The sequence below is a fragment of the Macaca thibetana genome, chromosome 4, assembly GCF_024542745.1.
Source record: "Macaca thibetana thibetana isolate TM-01 chromosome 4, ASM2454274v1, whole genome shotgun sequence".
NCBI classification, from domain to species: Eukaryota; Metazoa; Chordata; class Mammalia; order Primates; family Cercopithecidae; genus Macaca; species Macaca thibetana.
Genome location: NC_065581.1, coordinates 135,868,429 through 135,885,411, shown reverse-complemented (window position 1 = coordinate 135,885,411; position 16,983 = coordinate 135,868,429). Strand labels below are relative to the sequence as shown.

The window sequence follows — 16,983 nt, the reverse complement described above, 5'->3', positions numbered from 1 at the left end:
ATGGGGTGCATTTATAATTAGTATCTGTTATGAAAAATACCATTTTTATAGTCACTACTTTATAATATTTATAGAAAATACTTCCTCATGAATTTTCTAATTTTTTTGTTTTGCTTCCATGTGAAATTGCCTGCAGAAATCAGTATGTATATGTTTATTTGTATACCTTTTAGTGACGCTCATGCTTCATTGTCTGTTGCAAAAAGTTTCAACTTTGCATGTACTATATTTTGGTTTTGCTTTAAACATTGCATAGCTATTCTTTCCACTGTCACAGTATTAATGGTAGATATGTAAAAGGAATCTTCCTTTATAAAAAGGTCATATGTGGATAAGGTGATATAAAATGTTTTTAATAGTGTTATAAAAAGTTTGATCAGGCGAAGTGGCTCATACTCTAACCCCAGAACTTTGGGAGGCCAAGGTGGGAGGATCACTTGAGGCCAGGAGTTTGAGACCAGCCTGGGAAACATAGCAAGACTCTATCTCTACAAAAAGGAAAAATGACTGAAATATCTGTATGATAGTCACATAAAAGTGGAAAACTGAATTTCTCTATAGAATTAACTAGATTATGCTGCCTCTGATAATACAGATTCACCCGCTGACATACAAATGACTTATTTGCAAGAGGATTAAAATAGATTAGGTCTACATTGTTGTTGTTTTTATGCCCCAAAGCTCACTTTTCCTCTCCACGTAATTATTCTCAACTTCTGTAGAATTATATTTGGAGAAACACATAATAAAATTAGGTATTAACAAATGAGCAACTACTGGGATATCAAAATATTCTCTCTTAAACATCCCATAATTTAAATTGAAAGTCAAGATGAAACTGAAAAAAATAGCTACAAAAATAATAATAACAAAATTTAATTTATCACTATTTGAAAAATACGACCAAGGGTGACCTCAGTGGAAAATGAGAGCAACTACATTACTAAACCATCACTGAAATAACAATTTTAAAGAATCAACTTTGGTGACTTAGAAAAAGCAGAGTTAACTTAAAGAATGAAAAAGATTGAAAAATTAATGAATTTGAAGACAGAAAATAATAGACCTGATAAATCTAAGAGGTGACTCCTTAGGAATATAGATTAAAAATTAAGTGATTGTCAGGTTTCATCAAGAAAAATAAAGGACAAATAGGCAAAGCTCTAAAAGAGGCATCACTAGACAAGGGAGGAAATTTAACACATAAGAGATTACTTGGCAAAACTTCAACTGCTCCAGAGGATAGAGGAAAAACAGGGGAGAAGAGGAACTTCCAAGTTCCATTTTGAAACGTTTGGCAAAAACTTCTGAGAACTTGTGAATAAAAGGGTCTGTAATTTGCCTCAGTCTAGGTAGCCTTTGTTTAACTACTTTTGCTCTTTCTCATTAATCTAAATCTAAATCATTTTGCTTCAGTTTTCGAATAATTTGTAGAATGTCAGAATAACAGTGGAGAATTAAAGGAAGGGCAAAATGAACAAATGGTTTATTAAAAGTATACAAAATAAAGGGATCACTGTGTTTATGCTATCTATTTGATGACATAACAAACACTTCTTTCCAGATAACACGCACTTCAGGAATAAAATACTGCGCTCAGTTCTTGATATAGCAAGCCCCAGCTATTCGTTAAAGTTAATAATAGACCTATGTTCTTTTTAAATGCCAGTAACAATATAAGTCATATTTATGAGTATGAGTTCAAAATACCTACTTCAAAACCGAATTTTTAAAAAATAATAATTTACTTCCCTTTGAGCGCATGTGATTCCTTCCTGAGGGTTGGTTCTCAGTGGTTGTATGTCAGCCACAGAGCAGATCATTCAGAGTCTAACATGGCATGTAGCCTTGAACCTTAAGCAGTTTCACTTTTTCATCAGAGTCACAATACAGAAAGCTGAACAATACACACTTAATCAGATAATAAATGACATAGTGTGGATGAGACTGCCAGCATCCCAGCAATAGAATAAGCGGTTTACCGCGTGGCATAGGCCCTCCGTTGAAAAGCACATAATGAAAGTCTGTGGATCAGTGATGACCTCCAACTACTTTAGGGTTGAAACTTTTGAAATTGCCAATATGTAACCCATTTTTTTTTTAACCTACAAAAACAGCTGTTTAATATGGGTCAACCTAATATATAACACAGGATAATCAACCGTTCTTCAAAATGAAATTGAACTGCACCATGAAAGATTTAATTAAATATAGGCCTTTAGTCTAAGGGTTTTTCAACATCAAAATGTTCTTCAAAAGACATTTTGATAGCTTCTCTCTTTAAGATGTGCAAAAAAAAAAAAAAAAAGACGGTGAGAAAAAGAAAGAAAACCAATTTTGTGTAAAAACCCTGATTTAAATACAGTTCTGGCTTGGACAGACTAGGTGACATTTTAAAGATGCTTTCATTTCCTTGCTTCTGTGACTAAAGTTCTATTCTGTAAAGGTTAACTTTTTGGCTGAAATTAGAAATTAAGCATTGAATTAAGTTCTTCATATTCTCTACCTTCAATGCTAATTTTTACCTTAATCACAAAGCAAAAGTGGTGGCGCTCTGTCCTAACATCTGCTCCCCTGGCCTGCTTGAGTCTCAACTAAAATATTCACATTTGCCATCACACATTTTGCTTTAGCTGTTATGGCCATGCTTTGTCGCGTTAATAAGATGAAATTGTTTGGTTAAGCATACTGCTATTCTAATTCTGTGTGTGCACGTGTGTGCATGCACATACGTGCACACTAATTTTGGTCTATGCAGTTGCCGACGCAGATGCCACTGTCAAAAATCTAGAACAGGAAGCTGACCGGCTAATAGATAAACTCAAACCCATCAAGGAACTTGAGGATAATCTAAAGAAAAACATCTCTGAGATAAAGGAATTGATAAACCAAGCCCGGAAACAAGCCAATTCTGTAAGTTCTTTTTATCGTCAGTATCAGTAATTGATTGTAATTGTTGGATTATTCCTAGAGGGAATGTCTTTCTCCAGGATTCCCCGATGAATGATCTTGGGTTCTTTTCCTTTAACCTGAAGCGATTTGGGGTAGGAGGAGTTGGAGTGGGGGAGAGGTTAGTTTTGTTTTGTTTGTAAATTGCAAAAGACATTTCATGGAACAATAATTACCACTTATTATTGTAGAACTAAGAATTCTGGTATATTCTATTACTGTTTGCATAGAATAATACAAATAGCAAGAAAGAAAACCTTATTATTGTATAATAAAAAGCCATGGATGAGAGTACCTTGCTCTTGCTAAAAACAAACCAAAAAAAGGCCAACTAGTGAGGTTATGGCAGGAATGAAGGAACAATATACGAAATAAGAGCAAAAAGAAACAAACATTATACATATATATTCTTTTGTCTCATATAAACAACAATAAAAATGGCTTTGGTTATAATTTTTACATTTATTTTTTGTTTTGGAGTAGATAGGAAATAGCTGATTTGTCTCAAAAGTTGGCTCTTTATTTACCCAATTTGAAGTTACTAGGATAGAGACAGAGCTTTCTAGAAGGTAGCGTGCTAATGAGCCAGGGCAGAGTTGTTAAGTGCCAACGTGAAACTTTAGTCAAAGGAAGGAAGGAAAGGGAGTGGAGGGGAGGGGAGAAAGAAAGAAAGGACAGTTTTCTTGTTTTCAGGCTTGAACTCAAACCTTGTTAGATACCTTAGTCTTCCATCTCAAAAATTCTGTTTTTTTAACAACTGTGGAGCTAGGACGATCAGAAAAGCCCTTTCTTAGTCCATCAATTTATATTGTTGTAGTATTTAAGAATATGATGCTCCAGTAACAGCATATTCTTTTTCCTCCTTATTCACATCTAACACTTCTAAACAATGCCAAGACAATAAGTTCAAGGTGAACATTGAAAAGGAATTCATGACTGCCTGAAAAAAACTTAGAAAACAACAAAAAGGGCCGGGGCGGTGGCTCATGCCTGTAATCCAGCACTTTGGGAGGCCGAGGCAGGTGGATCACAAGGTCAGGAGATCGAGACCATCCTGGCTAACACAGTGAAACCCCGTCTCTACTAAAAATACAAAAAAATAGCCGGGCGTGGAGGTGGGTGCCTCTAGTCCCAGCTACTCGGGAGGCTGAGGCAGGAGAATGGCGTGAACCCGGGAGGCAGAGCTTGCAGTGAGCCGAGATCACGCCACTGCACTCCAGCCTGGGAGACAGCAAGACTCCATCTCAAAAAAAAAAAAGAAAAAGAAAAAAAGAAAAAAACAAAAAGATTAGTGAAGATGATGTTACATAAGACCAGAGTAATAAATCAGTGAAAGGATCTGAGAAAACATATATTCAACTAGAATATGAAAGCCAGGCAGTATCGTTGACAGGTGATCATTATGTATGTAAAGCAGAAGATTAAAAGAAACTAGATGTTACTTCAAGGTTTGAAGTTTTATCTAAGATTTAGCCAACATGGAAAAAACCTCTACTATGTTCAGTGTTACTTTCTGTAAGGTACACAAAGATGTATAAAGGAGTTCTTTCACTCACAAAGTTTATAAAATAGTAGGGAAAATAAGATATGTACACATACCTTGTCACATAATGCAGAATGTTCTACCACATTATAGAAGCCTTGAGAAGTGACATAAAAGTTCTAGAAGGAACAATCACTTCTAGTAGGGCCTGAAGATTTCCTGAAGGGAAGGATTTGAGCCAGGCATTGAGGTGGGATAGTGCTGGGAAGTTGGAGGTAGAGTCAGGGAACGGGGAGAGTATTCTGAAAAGAGGGAATGACTTAAAGGAAGGCAGAGGGAGAAGGAAGTTTTAGGGTCCGTTTAGGAAAAAGAAGTAGAGTTTGCCCAGAGTAATTGATAAAGGAAACACATAACCAGAAAGGCCAATAGAGGCCAGGTCTTGTCAGGCCTTCAATAATCAGTTAAGCAGTTTCATTTAACAACACTTGTACTTGGGATAAGCCTCACTGGAGAGGATAAGCTGAAAGCTTTGAGCATGGAACACAGTGTAATCAGAACTGTGCTTTTTAAATATAAATCCAGAAGCAATTTGTGGGGTAGATGAAAGAAAGAAGAATGAAGGACCCAACTATAGCTATGGCAAGAGAAAAGAAGAACATGATGTACCACTCTTATATTTTGCAGTGTTAACTTGGAAGAAGCAATAAGAGTAAATATTATTTTGGAATCTCACCTTTAGCCACATTTTCTGACTTAGTCATCAAGTAGATAAATCTAGACTTTTTTATTATTTCTTCATTGTAAAGATTTCTGAGTGCTTTTCCCCTCCTCACAAAAGGGTGAAATTTGGACATGTAAGCATATAAAACCTGTCTTAAAGTATAAAATAAAAGAAAGGTATAGGCTGGGCATGGTGGCTCATGCCTGTAATCCCAACACTTTGGGAGGCCAAGGCGGGCAGATTTCATGAACTCAGGAGTTTGGGACCAGCCTGGGCAGTGTCACAAAACCACATCTCTACAAAAAATTGAAAAATTACCTGGGCATGGTGGTGGATGCCTATAGTGCCAGCTACTTGGGGGGCTGAGGTGGGAGGATCACTTGCTCCGGAAGATGAGGTTGCAGTGAGCCATGTTCACACCATAGCACTCCAGCCTGGGTGACAAATAGAATCCCCGTCTCAAAAAAAAAAAAAAAAAAAAAAAAAAAAGGAAAGAAAAGAAAAAAAGAAAGGTACAAAAGTAATGTTAGAAAAAGTAATCATTGTCCATGCATTTCAAAGAAATTCCCAATCACTTTTGCAAATGGAACTACAACACAATGCCTTATTTTTTGTAAGACATTAGAAATATGCAAGTAGCCAATTTTTTTCCAAATGAGTTTTGTACTAAATGAATATTACATTTTCTGATTTGTAAATATGGATATCTGGATATGACCTTAACACATACTTGACATGACCAAAACATTAAAGACATTTATTTTAAAGTAGCTTTCTCTGGGTTTGTTGATTCTGAAATTGAGTGGCTGATACTCCTTTAAATGAATGACCTACTTACTGGAAGAAAAATACAGTGAAAATCCAATAGATATAATAACGGGATACTCAATAATGTTTGAGTTCATGATGATTAACTGGTAAATAATGTTGTATTATTGAAATGCCTTAAAGATACTTAATGCTTAGTGATTTTTGTTTAGAGGTCTTACTAAGGATCTGCATTAGAAATAACAATAATTGATAGAGCCAAACATTCTGAAAGGATGTTTGAATTTCAGAAATTTCTTTCCTCTTACAAGAGGGATATATCCCAAAGATTTCTTCTAGAGATATAGTATTTTGATTTACCTGATTTCTTCTAAAGATATATTTAGATTTACCTGTTTAAAGTTGGTTAAAAGAAATACCTATTATTGAAAATCAAAACACAAAGTATTCAAAAGGAAAAGACTACTAGTTATGTACTGGTTGTCAACAGTTTGGGCTAAGTGAATGTTTCAGGTTCTGAGAGTATATTCAAAACCAGAAAACAGAGAGCAGACAGTCCAAGAGGATTTTCTACATGAATGTGTGAGAGCTGGACAATAGGTTACTGTCTAATCCACTTCGCGCTGCTATGACAAAATACCACAGACTGGGTAATTTATAAAGAAAAGAAATTTATTCTCACAGTTCTGGAGACTGGGAAATCCAAGATCAAGGTGCTGGCAGATTAGGGACCTGTTTTTCTGCTTCCAAGATGGCACTTTGAATGCTGCATCCTCAGGAGAGAAGGAACATTGTGTCTTCACATGGCAGAAGAGCAAGAGAGAGAGAGCTCTCGCCCCTGTAAGCCTTTTTAATAGTGGCATCAATTCATTCATAAGGAGGGAGCCCTCATGACCAAAACACTTCCCAAAAGGGCCCCCTCCCAATACTGTTGCACTGAGGATTAAATTTCAAACACATGGATTTTGTTAGACACATTCAAACCATAGCAGTTACTCTGTAGGATTAATTGCTGGCATATTTGGCATAACATCATCATTTTGTTTCAAGAATTGTATTTGTTAGATATGTATTCTATACAATAGATTGGTTGTAACCTCTAGTGACGTTAGATACTCAGTTTTAAGATGGCTCCTCTCTTGGACTTGGAGTTCTCAGGTAGAGCTTCACCAGGTCAGTTAGATTTTAATGCTGCTGCTCTGTCTGCATCAGTTTTTTTTTTTTTTTTTTTTTTTTTTTTTTTTTTTTTGAGACGGAGTCTCACTCTGTGGACAGGCTGGATTGCAGTGGCGTGATCTCGGCTCACTGCAGTCTCCGCCTCCCAGGTTCAAGCAATTCTCCTGCCTCAGCCTCCTGAGTAGCTGGGACTACAGGCATGTGCCACCATGCCCAGCTAATTGTTTTTGTATTTTTAGTAGATACAGGGCTTCACCATGTTGGCCAAGATTGTCTCCATCTCTTGACCTCATAATCCGCCCGCCTTGGCCTCCCAAAGTGCTGGGATTACAGGCGTGAGCCACCACACCCGGCTCTGTCTGCTACACTTTGACAACCCCCTTTTCAACGCACTAATCATGGCATCCCCTGGTTTTTTTTTTTTTGGTTTTTGTTTTGTTCTGTTCTGTTTTGTTTTGTTTACCAGGCTTACCTAAGCAAGGACTGAAATTCATTCTGTGACCAAATGATCACGTTACATTTATATTCAGTCGTCTCTTCTCTAAATAATAACTGAGGGATATTATTCAATTGTGTTTTGTTTTGTTTTGTTTTGACATAAAGTCTCTCTCTGTCACCCAGGCTGGAGTACAGTGGCGCAATCTTGGCTCACTGCAACCTCCGCCTCCCGGGTTCAAGCAATTCTCCTGCCTCAGCCTCCTGAGTAGCTGGGACTACAGGCACGTGCCACCATGGCCAGCTAATTTTGTATTTTCAGTAAGATGGGGTTTCACCATGTTAGCCAGGATGGTCTCGATCTCCTGACCTCGGGATCCACCCACCTCAGCCTCCCAAAGTGCTGGGATTACAGGCATGAGCCACCGCACTCAGCCTCAATTGTGATTTTAAACAAAACTGATTTATTAAGAATTAAACTAGCCATAATACTGCCATAGGGCCAAGCTATAAAGCGTTTATGAAATAAAAATGAAGTAAACTACATATAGTCACTTTGACTACTAATTCAGCCCCATCAGAATTGGATATGCTTATCTGCCAGGGATAATGCACTATTCAGTTCTACTCATGAATTCCAGTCAGATCTTGATTTCTTGTTCGCTTTGATCTTCTTATGATGTCAATGGTACTTATAGCCTGCCTCAGATATTAAATTTTCTCAATGCCAAGGTCTTCTCTGATAGTGATTTTGGTTCACTTTCAGCAAATTGCTAAAAAATCACTATATCTGACACCCTTTCCTGAACATTAAAAATATCTGAAGACCATATTTTTCCCCCTGCCCTCTACTGTGCTGTCTTTCTCTTGCTTTGCTTTATTCTTTTTATCTCTAATCCCTTGGATGACCCTTGGTATAGCTGCCATTCTATCACAGAACACCCTTTGCCAACTCCCATCGCTCATCTGCTTTGCCATGTTAACATCCAAGTAAAAATTGTACATTTCCTACGTTGTTTTGCAATTCATTTTCACTCACCTACTCTCAACACTGTATGTAGAAGGGAAATTCCCTGATTTGTGAAGCAGGAACTAACTTCCCAACTGAAAACCACCCCATCCAGAAGACTATCTCCTTAGGACACAGAGTAAACACTCTGGGGACCTTAGTTGGCCCCAAGTCCTGCACCCAGCAGTTGGCAGGCTGGCCCCACCTTTTTGGGGAAGGCAAGAACAAGAAAGTGGTTTAAGCAGCAGGCTTCCTGGGATGTCTAGCCCCAGGCCACCACACTCAGGCCTCCAGGAGTCACCCTTCCTCAGGTGGTGAAGGAAACAGCCCCTGTTTCTCTCCAGAACACAGTTTCCTCTTTGTGGAGATACAATTTGTTTAGCAGATCAGGTGAGTCAACAACAATAAACAAATAAATGACTTATGTAGGTCTGTGGGAGACATAACAGATCTTCTGTATCCCTAGAAGTCTCAAATCTATATGAATTTACCATTGCAAAAATCCCTCTTTAGTCTTCTCTTTTGAATCCAACCAATTTGGCACACAACCTTTGCAGTAAACTTTCATAACCCTTGGAGAAGGGCCACAGTTCTGCCCATACTCAAACACAAATGAGACCCCTGGAGACACCTCCTGGTGTCATGATCATATGGAGGCTGTTTTGGTTTCTAGGCTATCTTGTTGGGAGTCTGCACAGCCCTTCCATAGGGGTAATGATAATGCTAGTTCGTTTTCTTCCAAATGTGCAAATTACACAAGTAGCACAAAATGCTAGAAGAAATGAAAAGATGAAAATTCATGGCAAGTGAAAGCCAACAGGGCATTTGAACAAATGGCAGAGAGAGGTTTTATATCTTCCTCTGTCTCTGCCTCTTTCTGGAGTGCTATCAATGAGCAAAGTTACAGATTCTCTCTGAGTCCAAGCAACTATTTTGCTATCCTGAAAGTAACCCTTTGATGGTGATTTTCCATCTGACCCTACAGAAATTAAATCAAATAATCAACTAGTGTTGTTTATGATTGAAGGAGGGCTATCTAAATGTAAGTAAAAATTGATATGAACAGTGTTACTCTATTCATATAGGCATTCCTTTTTTATCAATTTATAGTAATTTTTAAGGTATTTTTCAAAAGAAAAGGAAGCTATTAAATACATTAGTAGTGATAGCCATTGGAAATTATTTCCATTTCATTTCCTGGCAACTTCATAAAAAGGTATAATTTATTCTGAAATGTGTGTTCTGAGTGGAATGATTAATATTCTTCTTACTGTTAGAACACCTAGAACAAAATCTATTTGTCCTCTTTCAACTATGAGAGCATGGGAGGGTTGGTAATTTCCTCTGGAAAACGGAAAGAAAAATAGTTTCTTAGTTTAAGTGATACCAAAACCGCTGAAATTTCAATTGTAAAATTTCACTAAACAACCTAATGAAGATCATTCTTGTTAGTTCCGTGTAAAATCACCTTCCTAAAATGTTCCCATATTCATAATGGAGAAAGGTATGATGGTAGCAAATTGTTAGTTGCATGCTTCAAAAAATAGTATGATAACAAGACATGGAACTGTGAACAGCTCATTGGCAAAATTCTACTGGAAAACTGCTCTTCTGTGCCCTCATTAATGAGTATAATGGTGTCTGCATATGGGCATTTAATGATACTATTTGATGATAGAAAATAACTTCAAAGAAGAAGCAATGATGGCTTTGTGGTTGGAAGCTACTTCAAACTTTCTGAGAGATTTACTCTTGGTTCTTTGTACCTTGTTCTTCTTAAAGATCAAAGTATCTGTGTCTTCGGGAGGTGACTGCATTCGAACGTACAAGCCAGAAATCAAGAAAGGAAGTTATAATAATATTGTTGTCAATGTAAAGACAGCTGTTGCTGACAACCTCCTCTTTTATCTTGGAAGTGCCAAATTTGTAAGTCTAATATTCAACTTTTCATTAGACTGTGTATGTGTCTAGCTAGAGGTTAATCCAAAAATGTGTAGAATCCAATAACATGGTCCCCAAATGGTCTAACATAGGCGTTCAGATTTGAAAACCTCAACATCTTACCTCACAAAATTCTGAAGTGTCAAATTAAGTTAGAAGTCAAATGAAAGGAAGAAATACAGTATTTAGTCACATTTACCTTCATTTTTCAGTATATCATCATTTCTGTTAAATTATACTTATAGATCCAGTGATTTAAGAACGCTAATGAGAACAAAGCTATTTTACTTACTTCTTATTTGTTTATCTTATTTACTGTTCAAACTAAATTACAATAAACTCTTCTGTTAATGAAATGAAAATAGCAAAGTGTGTACTATTTTTTTTAACCAATGAAAACTCTGCTAACCTGTTTTGAATTTATGACCTGAACTGAAATAACACAGATTATATGGACAAAAGCCCACCCATAAAGTTCTAATTTCTTCCATTTGAACTATTTGATTTTGCATGCATGGGGATCTTCCAAAATGAATATGACTTCTTAACAAATCAGTCATGGTGTAAGTCAATATTTGCCGTTTGGGTAAGGAATTCTAGGTCAATTTGAGAAATAAAATCATAGCTGCCCCCTCAAAAATGTCAGTGTCTTTGGTGAAAATAATAATGGATTCTAAATTTAAATATTTGTTTTTATCTTTACCACAAGTATCAGAGTGATAAAGGCTTTGGTCTCAAAATTAGACTTAATTAGAATTGGTAAAATTAACAAACATGCCTGAGCATTATGGACTTTTTTTTTTTTTTTTTTGCTTTAAGGATACAAAAATAAAATATTATTTTAATAACGTATAATAATAATTAATATTATTTGACAAGTATTATCATGAAACTCCTAATTATTTCACATGTCTGCAAATGGCACTTACTGAAAATCACTCTGCTTGTCTCCTCTTTAAAGGTGCTTTATATCTGATATCTCTTGTTTTTGTATTTCTCTGATCTAGATTGACTTTCTGGCTATAGAAATGCGTAAAGGCAAAGTCAGCTTCCTCTGGGATGTTGGATCTGGAGTTGGACGTGTAGAGTACCCAGATTTGACTATTGATGACTCATATTGGTACCGTATTATGGCATCAAGGTAACCAACTTAATAAAGATTAAGATAATTAAATGATAGAATTTTGAAGTAGTTTCCCAGTTTATAAGACAACTCTTATTTCCATTTCAATAAGGTAGCTGTGTATGTATGTAGATACATGTGTATGAATTTTATATGTTATACGTATACATGTCTGGGAGTGGGTATGTTTGTCGTACTTGTTAGGAACTGACAAACCTTCCAGGTATTGACCAGAGGAACCAGTCCATTTCTGACCCCTTTATCTTGTGTCTGTAGGAATTTGGGGGCGTCGCTGTCTCAGGCTTCTTATCTCGCCTGAAAAAAGTACCGTCACTCATTCTTATGCAATACAAGCCAAAGCATAAGAGCATCATTATTGCCTGTCTTTGGTGTACACAGTTCCTCTTTTAGTCTACATAGCCACCATAGAAACATGCAGTATCAAAACGCTGAAATTCATATGTAACATATCAGGTCCACCCTACTTAAAATGGGAAATAATCGAGAATTGATTCAGTTATCCTATCTTTGGAGCTTTAATGCAATTATCAACGTCTAGTACGATATTGATTACTTATAGAACTATCCCTGTCTTCAGCACTTCCCTCATTATCTCTTCTTGTTTTCCCAATTCTTAACTCCCTGTTAAACCCAAAGCAGCTAACAGTTGAGAGGTATGGTTATGGGCCTAGGGCTGGGCATGAAGCTGATCGGAGATAGAGAAGATATAAGGAACTGGTAATCGTTGACTCTGGGTGATAGATACATAGAGTTGCATTCTGTTTGTAGATACTTAAGTTTTTCCATAATAAAAAGTTTAAAAGAAAGAGCCACGTTCAATGGCATGTGCTGTAGTCCCAGCTACTTGGGAGGCTGAGGCAGGAGGATCATTTCAGCCCAGGAATTCAAGGCTGTGGTCATGATGATCGTGCCTGTGAATAACCACTGCAGTCCAGCCTGGGCAACATAGCAAGACTTCATCTCTTAAAAAAAAAAAAAAAAAGGTATAAAAAAATGAGAAGCAATATTTTTAGTTCGTTTTAAGCAAGTTTTTCAGCAAAAGTGTGTGTGCATGTGTGTGAGAGAGAGAGAGAGTGACAGAGTGCTTGCATATTTAGTGGTGTTGATGGAATTAAGTACTTAACCGGGTTTAAGGACATTTATACTCATAAAGTACAGTTCTTCTTTCAGAAAAGATACATTCTGTTAAAGAAAGTGAACCTTATTTGATAAATTCATTCTTTTGTTACCATGTATTTCACTTAACACTGCATCCTCAAAGATAAAAAGATTACCAAAATGAGACAGCAGGGAGAGAAATATGACACCGAAGTTTTATTATGACTGCTTGTCTCCAAAGAGAGACCAGATTTTCATATTTAACAGCTCATGGAAATCAATCACTTAAAAAAGAAAATGAAATAAAATGATAATAGCTTTCAAAATTCTGTTAATTGAATTTCAAAGTGAACTTCTATGCAATTTGTACACTGAAATCTGAACGGTGGATATTGTACTATACATTAAGATGCTGTGCCAAACAATAAAAGATATACCATTCTAGGAAGACTACTTCAACAAACTGGGATCCAAGATATTATAAAGAATTTTAGGAGAAATCTTGCAGCTTATGATGTGGAAGGGTGGTTCATTTGGGGTCCACTTGCTGAATTAAATTAAACAAAATGCTGAAAGTAATATAAACTTGCATAAATTGTATGTGTTGGAAAATAGTAAATTATGTAAGCCATAGGAAAAAGAGTTTCCACTTAACCAATAGCAATTCCATCAATTAACTGCTGCTGTGTCATTTCATGTCAATGAACACACACAGAATCAGGATATGGTGGTCACTGGTTCTGGTTGAAACTGATGTGAGTGTTCAGCCAAGATCAGACTCTGAGTATTGATTTGAGATCTAATGAATTTGGAATGTTAGAAACTAAACAGCGAGTTTTCTCCTAAATTCTTAAAAACAAGTCTCTGCATTTTGTATCTTTTAAATCTGGAATTACCAGAAATGTGATGCATATTACATTTTCTGTATGTTCCTCCCCTTCACTTCAACACGTACCCTTGAAGAACTGGGAGAAATGGAACTATTTCTGTGAGAGCCCTGGATGGACCCAAAGCCAGCATTGTACCCAGCACATACCATTCGACGTCTCCTCCAGGGTACACTATTCTAGATGTGGATGCAAATGCAATGCTGTTTGTTGGTGGCCTGACTGGGAAATTAAAGGTAATGTGTTCATCCTCCTCCTGTTCTATTTCATCTTTGTTGACATCTCTTGACATAATTGCTTCAGGAGAAGGTATGATAAAGCTCTGTAAAACTTGACCACGTTTTACTTAACTTGCATTTATGAAAACATGAATTTATTTTGAGTAAGAATTTTCTTCTTTGAAGATTCAACCTGGAAACACAGTATTTTTAAGCCTGTGTGTATTTATTTAAACAGCTGTTGTTTTGTCTTTATCTGTGGCATCAGTTTTGTGTATATTCTTGTTGTAGTTGCCTCAAGAGCCAAGTGTTTTTTAAGTATACCTGATCTTCTGAATCGATTTGTGATTTATAGATATGAAGTGCTATAAAGTTCATACTCACATCTAATTAAAAGATTTATGAATACTTTGGGAAATATCACAGGAGCTATAAGCTTTCAAAACATGATCTGGTTTTAAAGTTTTCAAGTTGCTCTTATTCTTATACGGTGATGCACTTAATATTCATAATTGCTTCATGACAGTCCTTGCGCATTTCAAAATGCAGAAAGCCTGCCTTTTAAAGAAGGTTGTGTTGATTAAATGGAATTAGGTGTTGGGAAGCCACTATGGGTGAGATGCAGGAGCACAACCAAATATAATGGATAATCCTGGGATTGTCAGAATCATTCTGGGATGAGATTAGTCAGAAAACGTGAAAAGCCAGGGTGACCCCAAATTTATGAGGACTCAGCCTTCATATAGAATGAGGTTATTTTATTTGCTTTGAGTATGAGCTGTGACTCTAAAGTATGAGAACTGATTCCAAAACCACATGCTGAAGTTATCCTCATTTCTTAGAACTTCATATAAATGTATATGGTACATAGTTACATATAGTCATATTATCAACTTTCTCTCCTTCACAGATGGATAAATACAGGGACAGCACACAGTAGTACAAAAGCCATGAATTTTGAAATCAAATCCAGGTTGAATTTCCTTCTCTTCCACTTACTAAAATATGACCTTAGACAAGTTACTTAACCCCTTGGGCTTTGGTTTTCTCAACTAGAAAAGAATGATAAAAGTATCTACCTTGCTTGCATATTGTAGGATACAATAATACATTTTTTAATATGCTTATAACTCTTCCTATATGTTAAGTAATGTTCTCAGTAGTTTACATGAATTAACTTGTTTAATTTTTACAACAACCCCAAAAGGTATGTCTTAGTCCGTTAAGGCTGCTGTAAGAAAAATACCCTGGGTAGTTTATAAATAAACAAACATTTATTTCTCACAGTTCTTGAAGCTAAGAAGTCTGAGATCAAGGTACCGGTAGATTTGGTGTTTAGTGAGGGCCAGTTTTTCATAGAAGGAGCCTCCTTGCTGTTCTCACATAGTAGAAAGAGTGAACAAGCTCCTTTGGACCTATTTTATAAGGACACTAATTCCATTCATGAAGACCCTGCCCCTCACCACCTAAAACTCACCTCTCAAATGCCCCGCCTCCTAATACCATCACTTTGGTGGGTAGGATTTTAATATATGAATTTTGGGAGGGACACAAACATTCACACCACAGCAAGGTAGATACTAACATTCTCCTCATTCTATAGTTAAGGAATCTGAAGAAGAGAGACGTTAAATATCTTGACCAAGGTCACACAGTAATTAGCAGAGCTGGGATTTGAACACAGGTTAATAGGCACAATAGTCTTCACTCGCAGCATCTTGCTTCACTGCCACAGTGAATAGTGAGATTGTGTGTATAAAATATATGGCGAATAACTGAGATGTGGTCATCACACCTTAAATTGTACCTTAATTATTATTATGCAAATGTAATTGGCACAAAAGCAGCATTCTGTCAGTCTCAGAAAAAGGAAGAAAACATGAACAAATGAAATCTACAGAAAACCTTAAGAAGTCATTTTGGCCAAGAATTTCAAGGCTCCTGCCACACCAGAATATGAACCAAAAGCTGAAAACAACTAAATGAACTTGCTGATGAGAATTCAAATGAGCAGGAAAATCTCTCAAATATAGCTTTTCAGGATGCGAGAAGAAGCAGAAAGCAAGCAGAATTCACAAGTAGAATAATCAATCTCTAGAAAATTAAGAGGTTCAGACTGATGACAGAGCATTGCAAGGACGATTCCAATGTGCAAGTCAGTCTTTCTATGCGGCTGTGCAACACGTGGTCACAGCAGTGGGAAATGTACATGTTGATGGGTTTAACCTAAAACTATAGCAGTAGGCCATACCATACAGCCTAGGTGTGTAGTAAGCTATACCATCTAGATTTGTGCAAGTACTGTACACTCTATGATTTTAACTATTCAGTAACTGATTTTACTATTTAAAATTTTAACTAGTCAGTAACTGTTTTCTTACATGTGTTCTAAAAACCAAATGAGTCAATGCACTGTTTTTCCTAGATAATTTGAGTAAATATGGGTTCACTTTGGCACAGAGTTTTTAAAGTTATAGGCACCAGAATATAGTACAGTCATGTGTCACTCAATGTCAGGAATACATTCCAAGAAAGATGGAATTAGGCAATTTCTTCAATGTGCAAACATCATAGAGTGTATAGTACACAAATCTGGATGGCACAGCCTACCACACACCTAGGCTCTATGGCATAGCCTACTGTTCCAAGGCTACAGCCTGTACAGCATGTTACTCCACTGGATACCGTAGGCAATTGTAACTCAGGTTAAGTATTTGTGTATCTAAACATAAACAAGGTACAGTAAAAATACAGTATTATAATTTTATGGAAGCACCATCATATATGTGATCTGTCATTTACCAAGACATTTGTAATATGTCAATGCCAAAACAGTTGTTTAAATTTACAACAAACTTCTCTAGGAGGGACCAGGTCATTCTCTTTCTTCATGATTGTGCATCAAGCCTAAGACCTTTCCTGTGAAAATGACACCAGGATTGAATTTGTTCAGATTATTTATTGATTCTCTGTTTGACTCCAGGCCCTATGCTGTGTATACAAGCAAACAACACCAACGTGGTCTCTTTTCTTACAAAGTTGCTTACTTTTTCTTCATTCCCTTGAACTCGAAATCTTCTTGGCTGTGAACAGAAATTAAAAAATTTAGAACAGCACTACCATAGAGTGATTTAAACAAGTGCTTTTACAAAAT

The 16,983-nt window shown here is 36.5% G+C and overlaps 1 protein-coding gene across 8 annotated transcripts in view; it reads left to right on the top strand.

The window, feature by feature from the left end:
* Positions 1-16,983, top strand: part of LAMA2 (laminin subunit alpha 2) — a 772,685-nt gene that overhangs the window by 700,326 nt on the left and 55,376 nt on the right. For all 8 annotated transcript variants that reach the window (XM_050788287.1, XM_050788283.1, XM_050788285.1 and 5 more), the window contains 4 exons: positions 2,759-2,913; positions 10,324-10,467; positions 11,490-11,623; positions 13,688-13,847. In XM_050788287.1, coding sequence (XP_050644244.1) covers positions 2,759-2,913; positions 10,324-10,467; positions 11,490-11,623; positions 13,688-13,847 — 593 coding nt within the window. The remainder of the gene's footprint in view (positions 1-2,758; positions 2,914-10,323; positions 10,468-11,489; positions 11,624-13,687; positions 13,848-16,983) is intronic.